This window comes from Girardinichthys multiradiatus, chromosome 9 (assembly GCF_021462225.1).
Source record: "Girardinichthys multiradiatus isolate DD_20200921_A chromosome 9, DD_fGirMul_XY1, whole genome shotgun sequence".
NCBI lineage: Eukaryota > Metazoa > Chordata > Actinopteri > Cyprinodontiformes > Goodeidae > Girardinichthys > Girardinichthys multiradiatus.
This window is the reverse complement of record NC_061802.1, coordinates 23,870,571-23,884,738: the sequence shown is the minus strand read 5'-3', so window position 1 is coordinate 23,884,738 and position 14,168 is coordinate 23,870,571. Positions and strand designations below refer to the sequence as shown.

Sequence of the window (14,168 nt, the reverse complement as noted above, 5' to 3'; positions counted from 1 at the left end):
TTGTGATTTTTTTTGTTTGTTTTTACTTTTACATGATCTACAATAAACCAAAGATTGAATATTTTAATTAAAGAAACAAAGCACTCAAAAAGTTTTTTTTTGTTGTTGAAAAAGGATCTTAATTCATGCTATATCCAAAACATAAAAAAGGTAAATTTTAGGGTCAATTGTCATAGGCTATTCTCAGCAACAACAACAGGATCTGGGTCGCTACTTTTTCAAAAATGCTTCCTGTAACTTATGTACTGCCTGGGGGCTCAGTAAATATTGTACAATTTTTAAATTACATTAAAGGAGACGCACCAAATTACTCTGAGGGCCACAAATGGCCCCCATTGCCGCACATTGAACACTCCTTCATCACAGTCAACAATCCTATTAAATTCAGCATTTGAATGCGATATATATGATGCTTTAACAGTTTTTTTTTGCAAAGTACCAGTAGGAAGTATACATTTATTAAATATTAGCCCACTCCAGTCTGTACAATAGAATGTGTTATACAAATATTTTATTGTTTGTTATCCACTAGGAAAAGATAACACACCCCTATTATCCATATAAATATATCAATAAATACACAATTCATAGTGAACATATATGATTACCCTGTCATTATCCCCCAACTTATTTTTAATTAAATCTACTGTATGTCTTTGCTCCATGATTTGACCTGCTGTAGGCTTGGTTCATTGCTTCAGGCCCCCACATATATACTTCCAGATGTTGATACCACAAACAGAAAAACTAAAAGCCCTCCTTGCAGTACTTAGAATCTAAATTATTTCACTTAGATGTATCACAGTGATTTTTTTTTTTCTCCATTTGACAGATTTTGACAATTCACATAAAGCTGGACAACTAACAGGTCCCTCTTGTTAACAGGTAAATATTAACTCATATCTCAATGGGACTACCTGTATAAATAAAAGTTCAGTAATAATAATTATGATAAAAACTTTGCCAAAGGTTTAGCAGGAGCACAAAACAATTTCTTCCCGGCAAGTCTCTCAGACTTGCAGTATTTGATAAAAGAAAATCCCCTGGTGTGAAAATGCTTAGTTGTGAACAACATATTGGTCCATTTTAGTGATTGCCATGGCTTTAGAGTTCTCTTTCATGAACCTTAGAATGAGACTCTTTACATTTTTCAAAGTTTGAGATCAGTGCCAAGAAAGCTTCTCCCACTTTTGTGTTTTCAGTGCAGATCGCTCCTCCTCCTCTTCCCATCTGACTGAGCTCCCTGTTCATATCAGCGATGCAGGTCAAGCCACCATCTGAAGTCACACACCACTTAGAGTGATCCACAGTGTCATTGAAGGATTTCCTCCCCTGCAGCTTCACTTCCTTTACATTGTAGACATGATGAGCGAGCTCTGGCAAGCAGTTGGAGGCTAGAGGTTTACGCATTTTCCCCCAGCTCTTTACATAGAGATTCTGAGACACATGGTCTACAATAAGCCCAGAGTAAAGGTCTGGGATGCGGACACACAGAAAGCAGAAAACAAACAGTTCATTAGCAATTTTAGACAATGTATTTCAGACGTTTTCATAATTCTTATTTCATATTTTTAGGACATTTGACACAGAAAAGCAATTTTTTGGGGTAGTGCCAACACTCACCATATCCAAAGCGTGTGTATTTTGCAAAACTGGTGAAACTGTGCCCTCTTGTAGAGTTCAGCCTCTTCACACTAAACCAGGGCTCATTTTTCGGGTAGCAGCTTCTCTGTGCAACACAATACAGCTCCTTGTGAAACGTTTTTGGGATGTCATAGTCAAATGAATTGGCATGGATGTACTTTAGCTGCAGACCTGAGGAATTAAATGGCATAATTTGAAGCATTTTGGTACTTTGTTATCCAATGTGCAATTCCATGAAGCTCCTCCAGTAGCTTACCTATTGTTTTAAACTGCTGGTAGGGGAAATTAACACAAAGAAACATTTGAGCATTTGCATTCCCACTGTTTGGCCAGAACTCTCTTTTACGATATGTCGGAAATTTGGGTGTACTGTGTGAAAGCCAAAATCCAGAGGTGCGATCCAACATCACAACCCCTAAAGAAAGTTAAACCAACATAAAACCAAATTAATTTAACAGCCTTGATGGACTTTTTGTGTAATCTGAAAGAGAAGTATTTGGCCCACCTTTACTGTGACCGAATGATGAAGAAGCAGAACATGGAGATAGAGGTGGCGGTTGATCATTGTAGAGCATGTATCCAAGCCCCTCAGTCTGACAATTAATTAAGAATGAACACAACAAAAATGAGCCAAAACTTTAAAAGCTGTGCCATTATTAATGATCTGCATTTTTTTTTAAAGTCACCTTTTTGACATAGAAGTCAAGAAGAGGTTTCAGTGTGTTTGCTAGACAGCCAGTTGTACTGTTGATTTTCTCCCTGCTGAGTGTCCACCCACCGGTGCTCTCATCCATGTACAAGTACGACAACCCACCATCTTTCACATTGGGCAGCTTGTACACAATATACCTAATGGTGAGGATGTGAAAAGAGAATCATTTATTCAGCTGAAGCTCAACGGAGGGAAGAGTATTGTCAGAAATCTTCACCAACCAGTCAACATCCTCTCCTTGGTCATTCCTGCACTTCACATCTGAATAACAAGCTTTAAAAAGGAGTCCAACACTGAGGAGGAATAATGCCTAAAACAATTTAAACAAACATAATTACAAAAAAGAAGGCCATCCTTATTTTTAATTACACACAATATTGCTAAACTCAAAGTGGCACTCTGTTTTTAAGTTGAAGCTTTAGGCAGGAAACTTGTACTTAGTTTACAATGGACTGGCGACCTGTCCAGGGTGTACCCCGCCTCCCGCCCATAGACTGCTGGAGATAGGCACCAGCTTCCCCGCGACCCACTATGGAAGAAGCGGTAGAAAATGACTGACTGACTGGCTTATGCTTCATTTTGGTTTCTAAGCTGCTTACTAAAATTTGACATACAGAAGCTTTTCTAGATGACACCGTAACTGCTGAGACAAACACATAATACACTTATAGTTATGATGTTATGCATACATTATTTGGAGTCTGAGAATCTCAAACCTGAGAGATTTTACAATTAAAGCACTGGTCACTCTCAAATGTACCACCTGTCTTCACATGATCCAAAGGACTGATAAAAGTAGTGAATCTTTGGCCAAAAAAAAATAAAAACAGATGCGGACACAATATTTACCATTCACAAAAAGAGAGGGATATTCAGCTTTATAATGAATTTTACCTCATGACATTTAGAGATGATCCTAATTAAAGCTTTTCTAAACCTTGAATGCTCATGTCCAGCAGCCCAGTATTTCCATATTTATTGCATAACAGGCTCTGAGAAGGTCAGTTACCACAAAATCCCCTGGGCTTGATTCATTAATCAATCTATAAATGCTGTAGTTCAATGGTAATTTGTATTTAAACAGTCCTCTTCATCATTTTGACATTATGACACCAGGACAAACCTAACAACCGACAGACCGTAGCCGATCATTGCCAGGCTTCAAACAGGATGTTCTCAGAGGGAAGTTGCTTCTGAGCTTAGAGTTTCATCAGCTGGTTGCAAGAGAGATACAGAGAGACTGGAAGAGTCACATGGAGGCGTAGTAGTGGACATTCTTTTGGCCACGCAGGGAGAGGCACCTAAGTGTCACGTCAGAACCAGTTGAACGTATGCCTATATTAGCATGGTCGCCGTGCTAGTGTTGTGGATTTTTCTTATCAAAGTGGGTAGAAGTTGACTCATAACAAGAGAAAATCCGGACTTTGTCTAAATAAGTTTTATTCAAAGGCATTCAGCGTTTGAAGACCCTGACACTGAGGTTAGTCAGTGAAACAGAGCCCCGATCAACATTTACACACAGTATTTATACCAAAAATGAGGGTGTTATCTCAACTTCAAAGAGTTTTAGAAATATGGCCCCTAGACCCTCCCCGGGTCAGAGTTAACAAAGTTATTTATGAGGGCACCCATCTACCTTCCCTTGAAATATACACTTCAGGAAGTGTTAACCATAAAACTCTCCAGCATTTGAATTTAGAGTCCATCTGCTCTAAATAACAGAACACTAATAAAACACAGAGGTCAGAGGTGAGAGGTAGATGGAAGGTCACCTGTGAGTGATACAACACAGAAACAAATGAGAGAGGTGAAGGGAATATCAGAGCATTTTAAAAGAATTTTCCATCACACTCCTTTCTTCTGATTACAAGATAATCACAAAACTAAAAGAAAATTCTACAAAACCATCACCCAAGGAAAAATGACCTCCACCAACCGGTTATCTGGAAAGAAAGTAGCTAGAGCATAAGTAGTATCAATAGGAACTGGTACCAAAAATGGTTGATCATTAATAGCACGTGAAATCAAACAACAAACATAACAACAATCATTTCTTATCTTCCTCACGGTTTGATGCATCAGTTGCCACCAGACATTATCAGCATGTTCATAGTAGTCAGAAAAGTGATGAATCTCTCTTCGAATCCGCTGATGAATATTATTAGTCAGATTAACCACACATTGTCTTTGCTGTACCTTTCCCAAAATGAACACAAGAGTTATAAAAAATATTTGCAATACCAATTATTAGCATCAGAACAGACTATCTTCCATTTAACTGCATCGTGACCTTGAAGTGGAATGTCCTTTCTTCTGGTACTGAAAGCAAACAGTTTCTTTTTTTAAAGAAGACAAATTATAAACACAACTTAAAAAACAAAGAATCCTGCTGACTCTCCTGAGTGGCTTCAAGCTGCCCTGTTACCAGTCTGGTACAGGTGGGCAGTCGTAGGAAGCTCCTCTAGAAACATATTTAGAAACAGGAACTCTAACCTGCTGGAAGTTAGGCTTCCATAGTCCAACTAAACAACGGTGAAAATGAACACATTCAAATTTGTAATAATACCATAATGATAAATATCAAGCAATAAACATAAAAGTTTGATAAAAGCATCCGAGATTTCCTCCTCAGAGTCAGTCTCGCTGTCAAAGTGGGAGGAAAGAATCTCTCACTGTGGTGTGTGTGCAGTGAGGCAAATGACCTTATGATTTCTAACTTTCAGGCAATGCGATGGCCTTAAGTAGATTCTGAAATAACGTTGCACTGCCCAAGGGATTATTGTGCCCTTGTAAGAACAGTGTTCTTCAACCACCTCTTCAATCACTCGCCAGTGATCAGCTTACAGTTCTTTGTCTTGTGGTGGTCCGCTGTCCTCACACCTTTCAGCCGTGGATGATCCAGTTGGAAGATGACTTGTCCTGGAAGCCAGATGAAGCTGGAGGAGCTGGAGCTTTCCTGCAGCTTTCCTGCAGCTTTCCTGGGTGTCTAGTAGGATCTGATATGGGCCATTCCAGCGCCTGGACTTCCAGTGTTTTCTCCTAGATTCTCTGACCAGAATCCAGTCGCCAGGAATAACGGACTGGAGGGTGGAAGTGGCTGTTTCTGGTAATGCAGCCTTCACCGTCTGTGAAACTTGAGAAAACACAGTGGACAGGTTTTGACAGTAAAACAACATCCTATCTTCACACAAAGATGTGGAAGAAAATGATCTTGGCAATATCCCCATGTCCAAATTAGGAGACCTGCCACACAGCACTTCAAAAGGACTGAGATTTGCCTGTGTCCTTTGTCTCAATCTCATATAAGTGAGAACAGGGCCTTCACAACACTTGGCTAACTTTCAATTCAAAGTCCCATTCTCAAACCTAAGTGCTTAACTACATGAATTTCATCAAAACATCCAACAAAATCAAAAGAATTGATCTTCTGACTTCACCTGATATACTAGCAATGACCATCAGCTAAATATTCTGAATATCAAAAATGTGACATGATGTTTGAGGAAGGTCTGATTACAAGTCAATATTTCATAGTTTCAGAAAACCCACAAAGAATTTCAAAAATGATCTAATCTGTGGAGATGTAAAATTTCACAAAAAATCAACACCATAATTTCAGACAGGTTTTCAGAATGTGGTCCTAGGGAGCTATGCACCATTTATATAAACAAAGTACAACGTCTCTCTCGCATTGTCACTAAGTCCTCACTGGAGGTCTGAGCTACCCTTTTTCCCATGAGTGCTAAAACTTTTGGAACCCCATGTTACTTTATTCTGACATTCCCCTCTTCTGGCGCAGGGTCCAACCCATGCGACAATCCAGCAAAAAGTTTGTACAAAAATGTTTTAGTAACCAAGATCACATTACATAGAACCAAAGAAATGAATTCTGACATAACTATGTGTCACTATGAATTTAAGAAAAGCAACATAAAAAAAATCCAGATGTTTTTAACTGCAATTCAGTTCCATTAACAACTAAACACAAACTTTAGTTATTCACGTCATCAATGTCTCACTTAGAAATTAGTCACACATCATCCTAATTTGTCTTGTACAAAGATGAGTATTAGATTAATGGACATCCAATGTAATTTGGATGAATAAACCCTACAAATTGAATCTAATAAATAATTCCCACCAAGTATAAAGGCATGACTCTGATTCTTTATCAAAAATATATTCCTTACTTTTGCATATCTTGAACTGTCAGCTAGCTTAATGATACCAGGGAAACTTTCAGTCTAATAAATCACCAATGATTCTGTATGCAAAACTAATTCTTCAAACCAGTTTAAACTATTTCATTAACCTTTTAATAATAAAACACATAAATCTAAAAGTCATGCTACATCCTTAATTATTATACAAAAAAACATGTTTTTAAGGCAACAATCACTACAAGCATTTTGACTCTATTGTCTCTTAAACAATGTTAAAACTCAGGAAGGGAGGTGCTGAGCGTTACCATGACAACAAAGGCATGAACCAACCTGGTAGGTGGGCGGAGTCAGGCAGAACTAACCTCTGATTGACAGCCTATGGGCAGACCCACAGTTTCTTCATCCCATCCCACATTAGTGTAACTTAAACTGCAAAGCTATTAACATGCACCTACCTGAGAAACAAGCTGCTTCTTAACTCCCCTGAAAACTCAAAGTTTTAATCAATCTGAGATTTAGAAACATTATTCTAAACATGGATTATTGTTTCATGCAACATATAAACAAACATTAATTCCAACAAAACAAAGACAAAACATCAAAGACAGACAAATGGCCAAATTTGAAGCTTCAAGAATTCAAAGAAATTTTTAACAATCTCTTTTCAGAATATGTTTTCTCAACCATATCTTTTAATGCTATAATTGATCAATGTTGTTATGACAATCGTCAGGATCCTTTTTAAAATGAGTGCACATAGTCCAAAGAGATCTCAAAGTATTTAGAAGCACAGCAACAGTTTTCTCTTAAATGAATCCAAATTTACTGATGCTGAAACCTTTTGCTAATTCTTTGTACTGTAACTCTGTAATAATAACTACAATCCTGAGAGTTATTGTTATAGTTCTCTTTTTGTTTGGCTCAATTTGATCGCAGCTGCATTGCAGAATTTCAAGTTAAATGCAAAGAAGTATTTTTTATTTAATTCAATTCAAATTCAAAGATACTTTATTGATCCCCGAGGGGAAATTAGAAAAGTCAGCATTGACATTTTCATGTTATACCCAAACTAAACAAAACTGCAGTGTTTGACTTAATCATAAATGAAGATAAGAAGCTTGTCTCCAAACTGGACTTTTTCCCACATAGTGTTTAAAAAAGAACAAATATAATTGTCTTTAATTTGGCTATTTAAATGTTGAGAGTTGGGGAAAACTTATTACTAGAACCCCTCTTTTACAATCCAAATGCTGATAAATGTTCCAATATTTTATCTCTTAGTAATCTGAAATCACCTTGTGTCCTTTAATCTTTAAACCCTAAGAAATCAAACAAGGAGACTTGAGTTTGAGCCGACCATCCTCTTACTGTTAAGAGGGCCTTTATTTATTTTCTTTTCCTAAAATAAAGGATTTTACTTGTCTTTATTCTGTTATACAAGTCCTAACCTTGGTTCCAAAACTAAACTCTTCAACTCCAATCTGTGTCCCCAGAGTAGAAATTTTTGAGTATTATTGCATTTCAAAGTCACCAAAATGACTGGAACTCATCATTGGCTTAGATCTATTTTAATAGGTAATCGGTCTACCTTTAATTAAGTATTATAATTTCATGGACCCAAAATCTATGGCTTACAGGCTTCAGGAGTCCAGGAACCACAAGTTGAGTACTACTGCATTGAACAATGGTGTTAACTTTCTGCAGAGATTGAAGGATTGGCTAAATATATTATTTCTGCTTGGACCATAATCAGATTTAAATTATTAGTTCACAGCTCCTAATTTACCTCAGATCATATTTGCTCCTAACCCAGTTCATAAGAAGCTTCAGACAAACATTATGCTAAAAAGCCAAAAACAAAACAAAAAACCAGATCTGTTTTAAAATAAAGAAAAAGCATGCTTAAAAAACTTAATACTGTGGTGGAAAATAACTCCACGGTTCTGAAGGCCTTTTCATGCAGAGTCTTTTAGGAAGCATGAGATTAGTTTAATTTTTGTGTGGTACCACTGTCCAAACAGATTCTTTCTAAATAACCCAAATTTTCATTCTCATTTTAAAGGTTTGTTTTACCAAGGGAAATGTGTTTAACTAAACCAATTACTCTCAAAGTTTTAAAAGTTTTTAGCTGGTGATATCTTAGAAAACAACAAGTGTTTTAATATTTCTATGCAACACAGAACTGATCAGGTGTCCTTTCCTTCTCCAAAGGGAGAAAAAAGATCCTGCAGAACCAAACCTTTCATAGTTTTTGTCAGGACCTGATATAAGGTACAGTGTAAATAAACACGCTGCATGAATCAGAAGAGGGAAGAAAAACCTAATATAACCTCATCCCAGCAGCTGCTGTGAAAAACAATGAATTTGTACTTTCCACAAGCGTCAGTTAACACTTGCGGACAAAAACTGCACCAAACTGTAAGTACTGTGTCAGAGACTGTATGAAGACCATCTGCAGTAAAACTAAGCCTGTTTTAATGAGGTCTCTACCCATTAGATTTATGGAATACAAACTCTGACAACAGAAAATAATATCTGAAGGAGAAACCCATCAGGTTTTACGCATGCGCTGGGTTTTAAAAATGCTCCTTCATGAGATCTGTCCTGAGAATAACATAGAAACACTTGGTTACTGCTGAGTTTTGGAGATGTTGTAACTTCCTCTGCTTTTTAATAACTTTTAATAACTATAATAATTGACCCTGAATATTCCACGACAAAAGAGAACTTGTTTCTCTAAAAGAATTAACTGGAAAGTATCAAATGAGTTAAGTTATCACCCTTTTAAAGATACTTTTCTAACCCTAAAATAATATTTTAACCCGCTATATCTGTCAACGTCAAGCCAGCGTCACATGAGCAGCGGTTAATAAGCGTTCTTCATTGCAGAAAATAGGAAAAGATTTAGGCAAATGTGTGTTTGTACGTTACCCCCATCAGTTTCTAAATCGCTCCAGAGTCAGACTGTCATGGCACACAGTCCTCTATCAGTCCAAAAAACAACCAGGCCCTTCCCCGGTCTGTTGGTGAGACATTCAATCATTCTTTGTCCACTTCAACTTCTCCAGGAGGGAGAAAGAAGAAACTTTGCTCCGGTTTCTCTTCTGCCCGCATAAGATGTGCTTTCAATATAAATCCAGTGTATCACTCTTCTGGCTCTTGCAAACAGCATGGATCGTTGTCCATCTCAGTGGGTCCAGACTTCTTCTGAGTTTCGTTTTTTTTTTTTTTTCCTTGTAGAAAGTCACACTGCGATTTTCAACATGCAGGAAGGCAGATCTCTCTCTTTCAGGCCTTGCTGGAGAAGCGTCTCTGGTGGAGTAGCCATGGAGAAGGGCAGGTTTCTAAGGTCCAGACTCAAAAACGCAGATGTTGAACTTAAATCCCATATATGTGTGTATTTGTGTGTGAGAGAGGCAGAAGAAAAGTTTAGTATAGGTTCAAATTTTGTACAAATACATATTATCAGTCAGTCAGTCAGTTGTCCCCCTGCCTGTCACTTCCTTCCACAACATGAACTATACTCCTTTCTAAAACAACTTTCTTTTCGCATCTCTAATGTCCTTTTTCAATTTTACCTTCTTTTCCGACTGATCGCAATATTTAAGACAAACAAAACTTCCTTCAGGAATTTTTAACTCTTTAACCCCTTAATTGATGCACTCTGTGCTTTTTAATATTCTTCTTATGTTTTTTTATTTATTTTTCCATCAACTGTTTTACTTGAAACTTTTTAAACTATTTTACTTATTTACACTCAAACTTCCATGCTGTGAAAAACCAAACTTATCTTCCAAATTAAAGCACATTTAACACAATCATCCCCACTTTTTCCTTTCATTATTTTATAAATCAGAGTATGAAGAAGGAGACACCCCTGATGCCTCAAGGTTCCGGAACCATTTTTTTTTACCTGTTCAGCGGCACGTCTGCCCACTGGCTTTTCTCCTTTATGAGGTGTAGAAAATTGCTAAAAACCACCCGCAAAACCCTGTGTTTTGCTTTATCTTATTGTTACCAATAAGAACCTCCCTGCAATTCCTTTTGCAGGGTAACCGGGCCCTCAGCTGATGTCCTCCCTCTCGCAACTCTGGAACCTAATTAATTAGTTAGGAGATGATGGTTAATGTGTAATAAAAATAATAATATACATTATATCATACAGAGCAACTTCTCACCCAGATATATTTGAAGACAAATTGTTCGGATCTAATCAGCCAGAAGCCGCAGGCGGACATGAGGACTCCCCTCCGTAAAATGGAAGTGGACTGAGGACAACGTCTCCAGGCTGGCCAGGCGTCCGTGTCCCATCCTGCGGTCTCCTCTGGCACGTTAGATCCTGTTCGTGACGCTAAAATTGTTGTGGATTTTTCTTATCAAAGTGGGTAGAAGTTGACTCATAACAAGAGAAAATCCGGACTTTGTCTAAATAAGTTTTATTCAAAGGCATTCAGCGTTTGAAGACCCTGACACTGAGGTTAGTCAGTGAAACAGAGCCCCGATCAACATTTACACACAGTATTTATACCAAAAATGAGGGTGTTATCTCAACTTCAAAGAGTTTTAGAAATATGGCCCCTAGACCCTCCCCGGGTCAGAGTTAACAAAGTTATTTATGAGGGCACCCATCTACCTTCCCTTGAAATATACACTTCAGGAAGTGTTAACCATAAAACTCTCCAGCATTTGAATTTAGAGTCCATCTGCTCTAAATAACAGAACACTAATAAAACACAGAGGTCAGAGGTGAGAGGTAGATGGAAGGTCACCTGTGAGTGATACAACACAGAAACAAATGAGAGAGGTGAAGGGAATATCAGAGCATTTTAAAAGAATTTTCCATCACACTAGATGACCTGCTGGGGTACCTGATCGTAGGCGTCATTGTCTTAAATGGGCCAGAGAGCATTTTGTGATGGATGGGGACCAAGTCAGGCTCATTGCTGTTCTCTGATGAAAATGGATTGACACTCAACAGAGAAGAGATATCTGGAATAACGCTGTACAACAGTCACTGTTGTCACCGGACAAGCGTTTAGAAGTTGTATGGTCTGTCTAGTCCAGGAATCGGCAACCTATGGCTCCACAGCCACAAGTGGCACTTTGGACCTTCCACAATAGCTTTTAATAACTTTGGTTAAAATGACAAAGAAGAAACAAATGTTTTTAAATATAAATAAAATATGAAATGCAGGTTTTAGCAGTTTTAAATTTTTTTATGGAATAATAGCATTTCCACAACGACACTAAAAGTACCAGCAATATTTTTTTAGATAGATTTTTCTTGTCATTAGTTTGGAAACTAATTGCTTTTTAAAATATTATCTTCCACAAGTAACATTCCATAAAAGAAAACATATTTATTTTTTTTTGCAAAAGTGTTGTGTTTTTCTTTAATTTTAAACTTAAGAACACAAATAAAATGAGTTCTTTAAAAATGTCAAAAAACTTGCTAAAGTAGACATTGTTTTTTAAATTACAAGTCTTTTTTCAAAAAGTTCAAGTAACATTTGCAAACGGGTTTTATGTAGCTGGACGGAGGGCAAAATTGGCTACTTGGATTATAAAGGTTGCAGACCCCTGGCCTAGTCCATACACCCACATCTTGCGAATGGTTTGTGAGAAGCTGATACTACCTGAATACCATCATTAATCCAATTATTGTGCCTCTGCATGAGCAACAAAGACTTGATTTCCTCTTCATGGACCACAATACCCCAGCTCATCATCTGGAGGATGGGATATCTGCTGGAGGCAAATGAATCCACTGGGATCCACTGAGTCGACAGTAACCCTACATCCCCGAACCTCAATGACCTGAGGGCAGCCCTTCAAGAATAGTGGACTGCCATTGCTCAGTAAACAATAAAAGGATTATACGTCATTGTCAAGCAGTTTTTGATGTCTAAAAACATGCGTGAAGTTGTGGTCTACTCACCACAATTGTTAACTTTTGTTTCAATAAGTTGTTTTAGAAGAAAAAATTACCATTGCGTGCTTCTAACTAAATGCTGAACGTTTTACATTTTCCCCAAATTTTACCTAACAGTCAAATATACCTAACTTTTTAAGAGTCGTGTTTAACATACAAAACTGAGTAATAGTCTTGAAGGATTCCTCTGTTCTTTAATGACATTCCAAGAAGCCAGAGTTTACCGAAATCTTTCAAATAGTTGTAATGTAATCTTTCTCCAGGCTATGTTAACATCTTATCTTAACAAGTTTTCAACAGGACATTGACTGCTTATTATAATATTTTAAGTCCAGTCATTTTCAGTTCACTACCTGTCCATGTGCAGAGGAACGTTTTTCAAAATATCAGTGTGCCACACTATTTTGATGGTGGGATGGATCAGTTTTAAACAAATCTCATTTTAAACTGGATTCATTGGTGCTGCCTGTCACAAAAATACAATATGTTTCAGTTTCTTTAGCTGAACGTATAAAAAATACGGAAAAATATGGAAAATGGCACCTTTTGACAGACATAAACAAACAAGGTGATTTTTAAGACAGATTGACTGAAAACTTGGCATTTAGCAGATGATCAACTGAAAGGTCCCATGCAGATCCCAGGTCTTAACTGGATTTTTCTCAATTTCTTAAAGCTGTGGCTTTAATTTCCTGTTTATCTGCTGGGGACACTTGGTCCTCTGCCCGCCTCTTGTTAACGTCCTTTTCTCTTTTAACAACCATTGCACAGTAAGCTTTCATGGCCAGGCACAAGCACTGGACTGATGAATGAAAAAGCAGTCACAGGCCATGGTAAAATGTTACATGAATGTTTGGTTCTTTGACAGAAAAATGTACAGAAATTTGTCTCTTTGAAAACGTTTGCAGGGTGGTAAATATAAATGTGTGGCTCAGTGTTTTACATACTAGAATGCCACTGCTAAATGGTAACTAAGAATTTCTACACATCATGTCAGAAGTGGTAGAAACAGAAATCTTGCAAATATGGAAAATACGTAAATATAAGTTGAAAATCTTTTAATAATGTCCTTTATTGCTAATGAGTTGTGAGATTTCTGGTTTCCTATAAAAGACACTTCCTGAACTAATTAAACTGGTGCAACACATTTACTTCATTTAACAGGAGCAACTCAAACCCAGAGTTAAAATCTATATGAAATAAGACACACAGTTTTACTATCTATTCAGAATATCATCATATACAACCAAAGCATAGATATTAGACTACTTTCACTTTGTAGCTTTCATTAATTCACCGCACTGTACTTATAAACATTACAACGTAAAGGAAACAGCTTAGACTCTCCTTTATACGAAAGGTTATGTCTTTATGTGAAAAATAATGTTAAACTCAGTTCCAGATGACTAATTTCTGTTAAAATCCTTTTTTAAATATTCGATCATTTGACTTACGTGCGCTGTCATCTTCACTTGCCTTCAAACTGGACTGTAAACAGGTTTGAAAAACCTGCTCTGTCACACGTCAGTGTCAAGAGGAAACTCACACCCACGCTTCATTTTCATGCTTCAGCCACTTCCTTGTTGCTCAAACCATCACTGTAAAAAAGGTGTTGTAACCTGTTTTTACCCGAAGTGCCTGCTGTAAACTGAATGTCCACTAATGCCTCTAACAGGGAGCAGTCATTGTGAAAGTGAAGAGCTTTAACAGTCTGAAT

At 37.3% G+C, this 14,168-nt stretch overlaps 1 protein-coding gene across 1 annotated transcript; it reads right to left on the bottom strand.

Moving 5' to 3' along the window:
• Positions 1-494: 494 nt before the first annotated feature.
• Positions 495-14,082, bottom strand: LOC124874139 (deoxyribonuclease-2-alpha-like). Its single transcript, XM_047375368.1, has 7 exons — positions 13,906-14,082; positions 2,578-2,666; positions 2,331-2,493; positions 2,150-2,237; positions 1,901-2,059; positions 1,624-1,815; positions 495-1,475 (listed from the first exon to the last, which is right to left on the bottom strand). The coding sequence occupies exons 1-7, from the start codon at positions 13,915-13,917 to the stop codon at positions 1,105-1,107; spliced, it is 1,074 nt and encodes a 357-aa protein (XP_047231324.1). The 5' UTR covers positions 13,918-14,082; the 3' UTR covers positions 495-1,104.
• Positions 14,083-14,168: the final 86 nt, after the last annotated feature.

Coding starts and splice junctions, on each gene's coding strand:
- LOC124874139 (XM_047375368.1), bottom strand. Junction 2,060..2,149: donor ATCATTCGGTCACAGTAAAG/GTGGGCCAAATA, acceptor AACTTTCTTTAG/GGGTTGTGATGTTGGATCGC. Junction 1,816..1,900: donor CCAGCAGTTTAAAACAATAG/GTAAGCTACTGG, acceptor TTAATTCCTCAG/GTCTGCAGCTAAAGTACATC.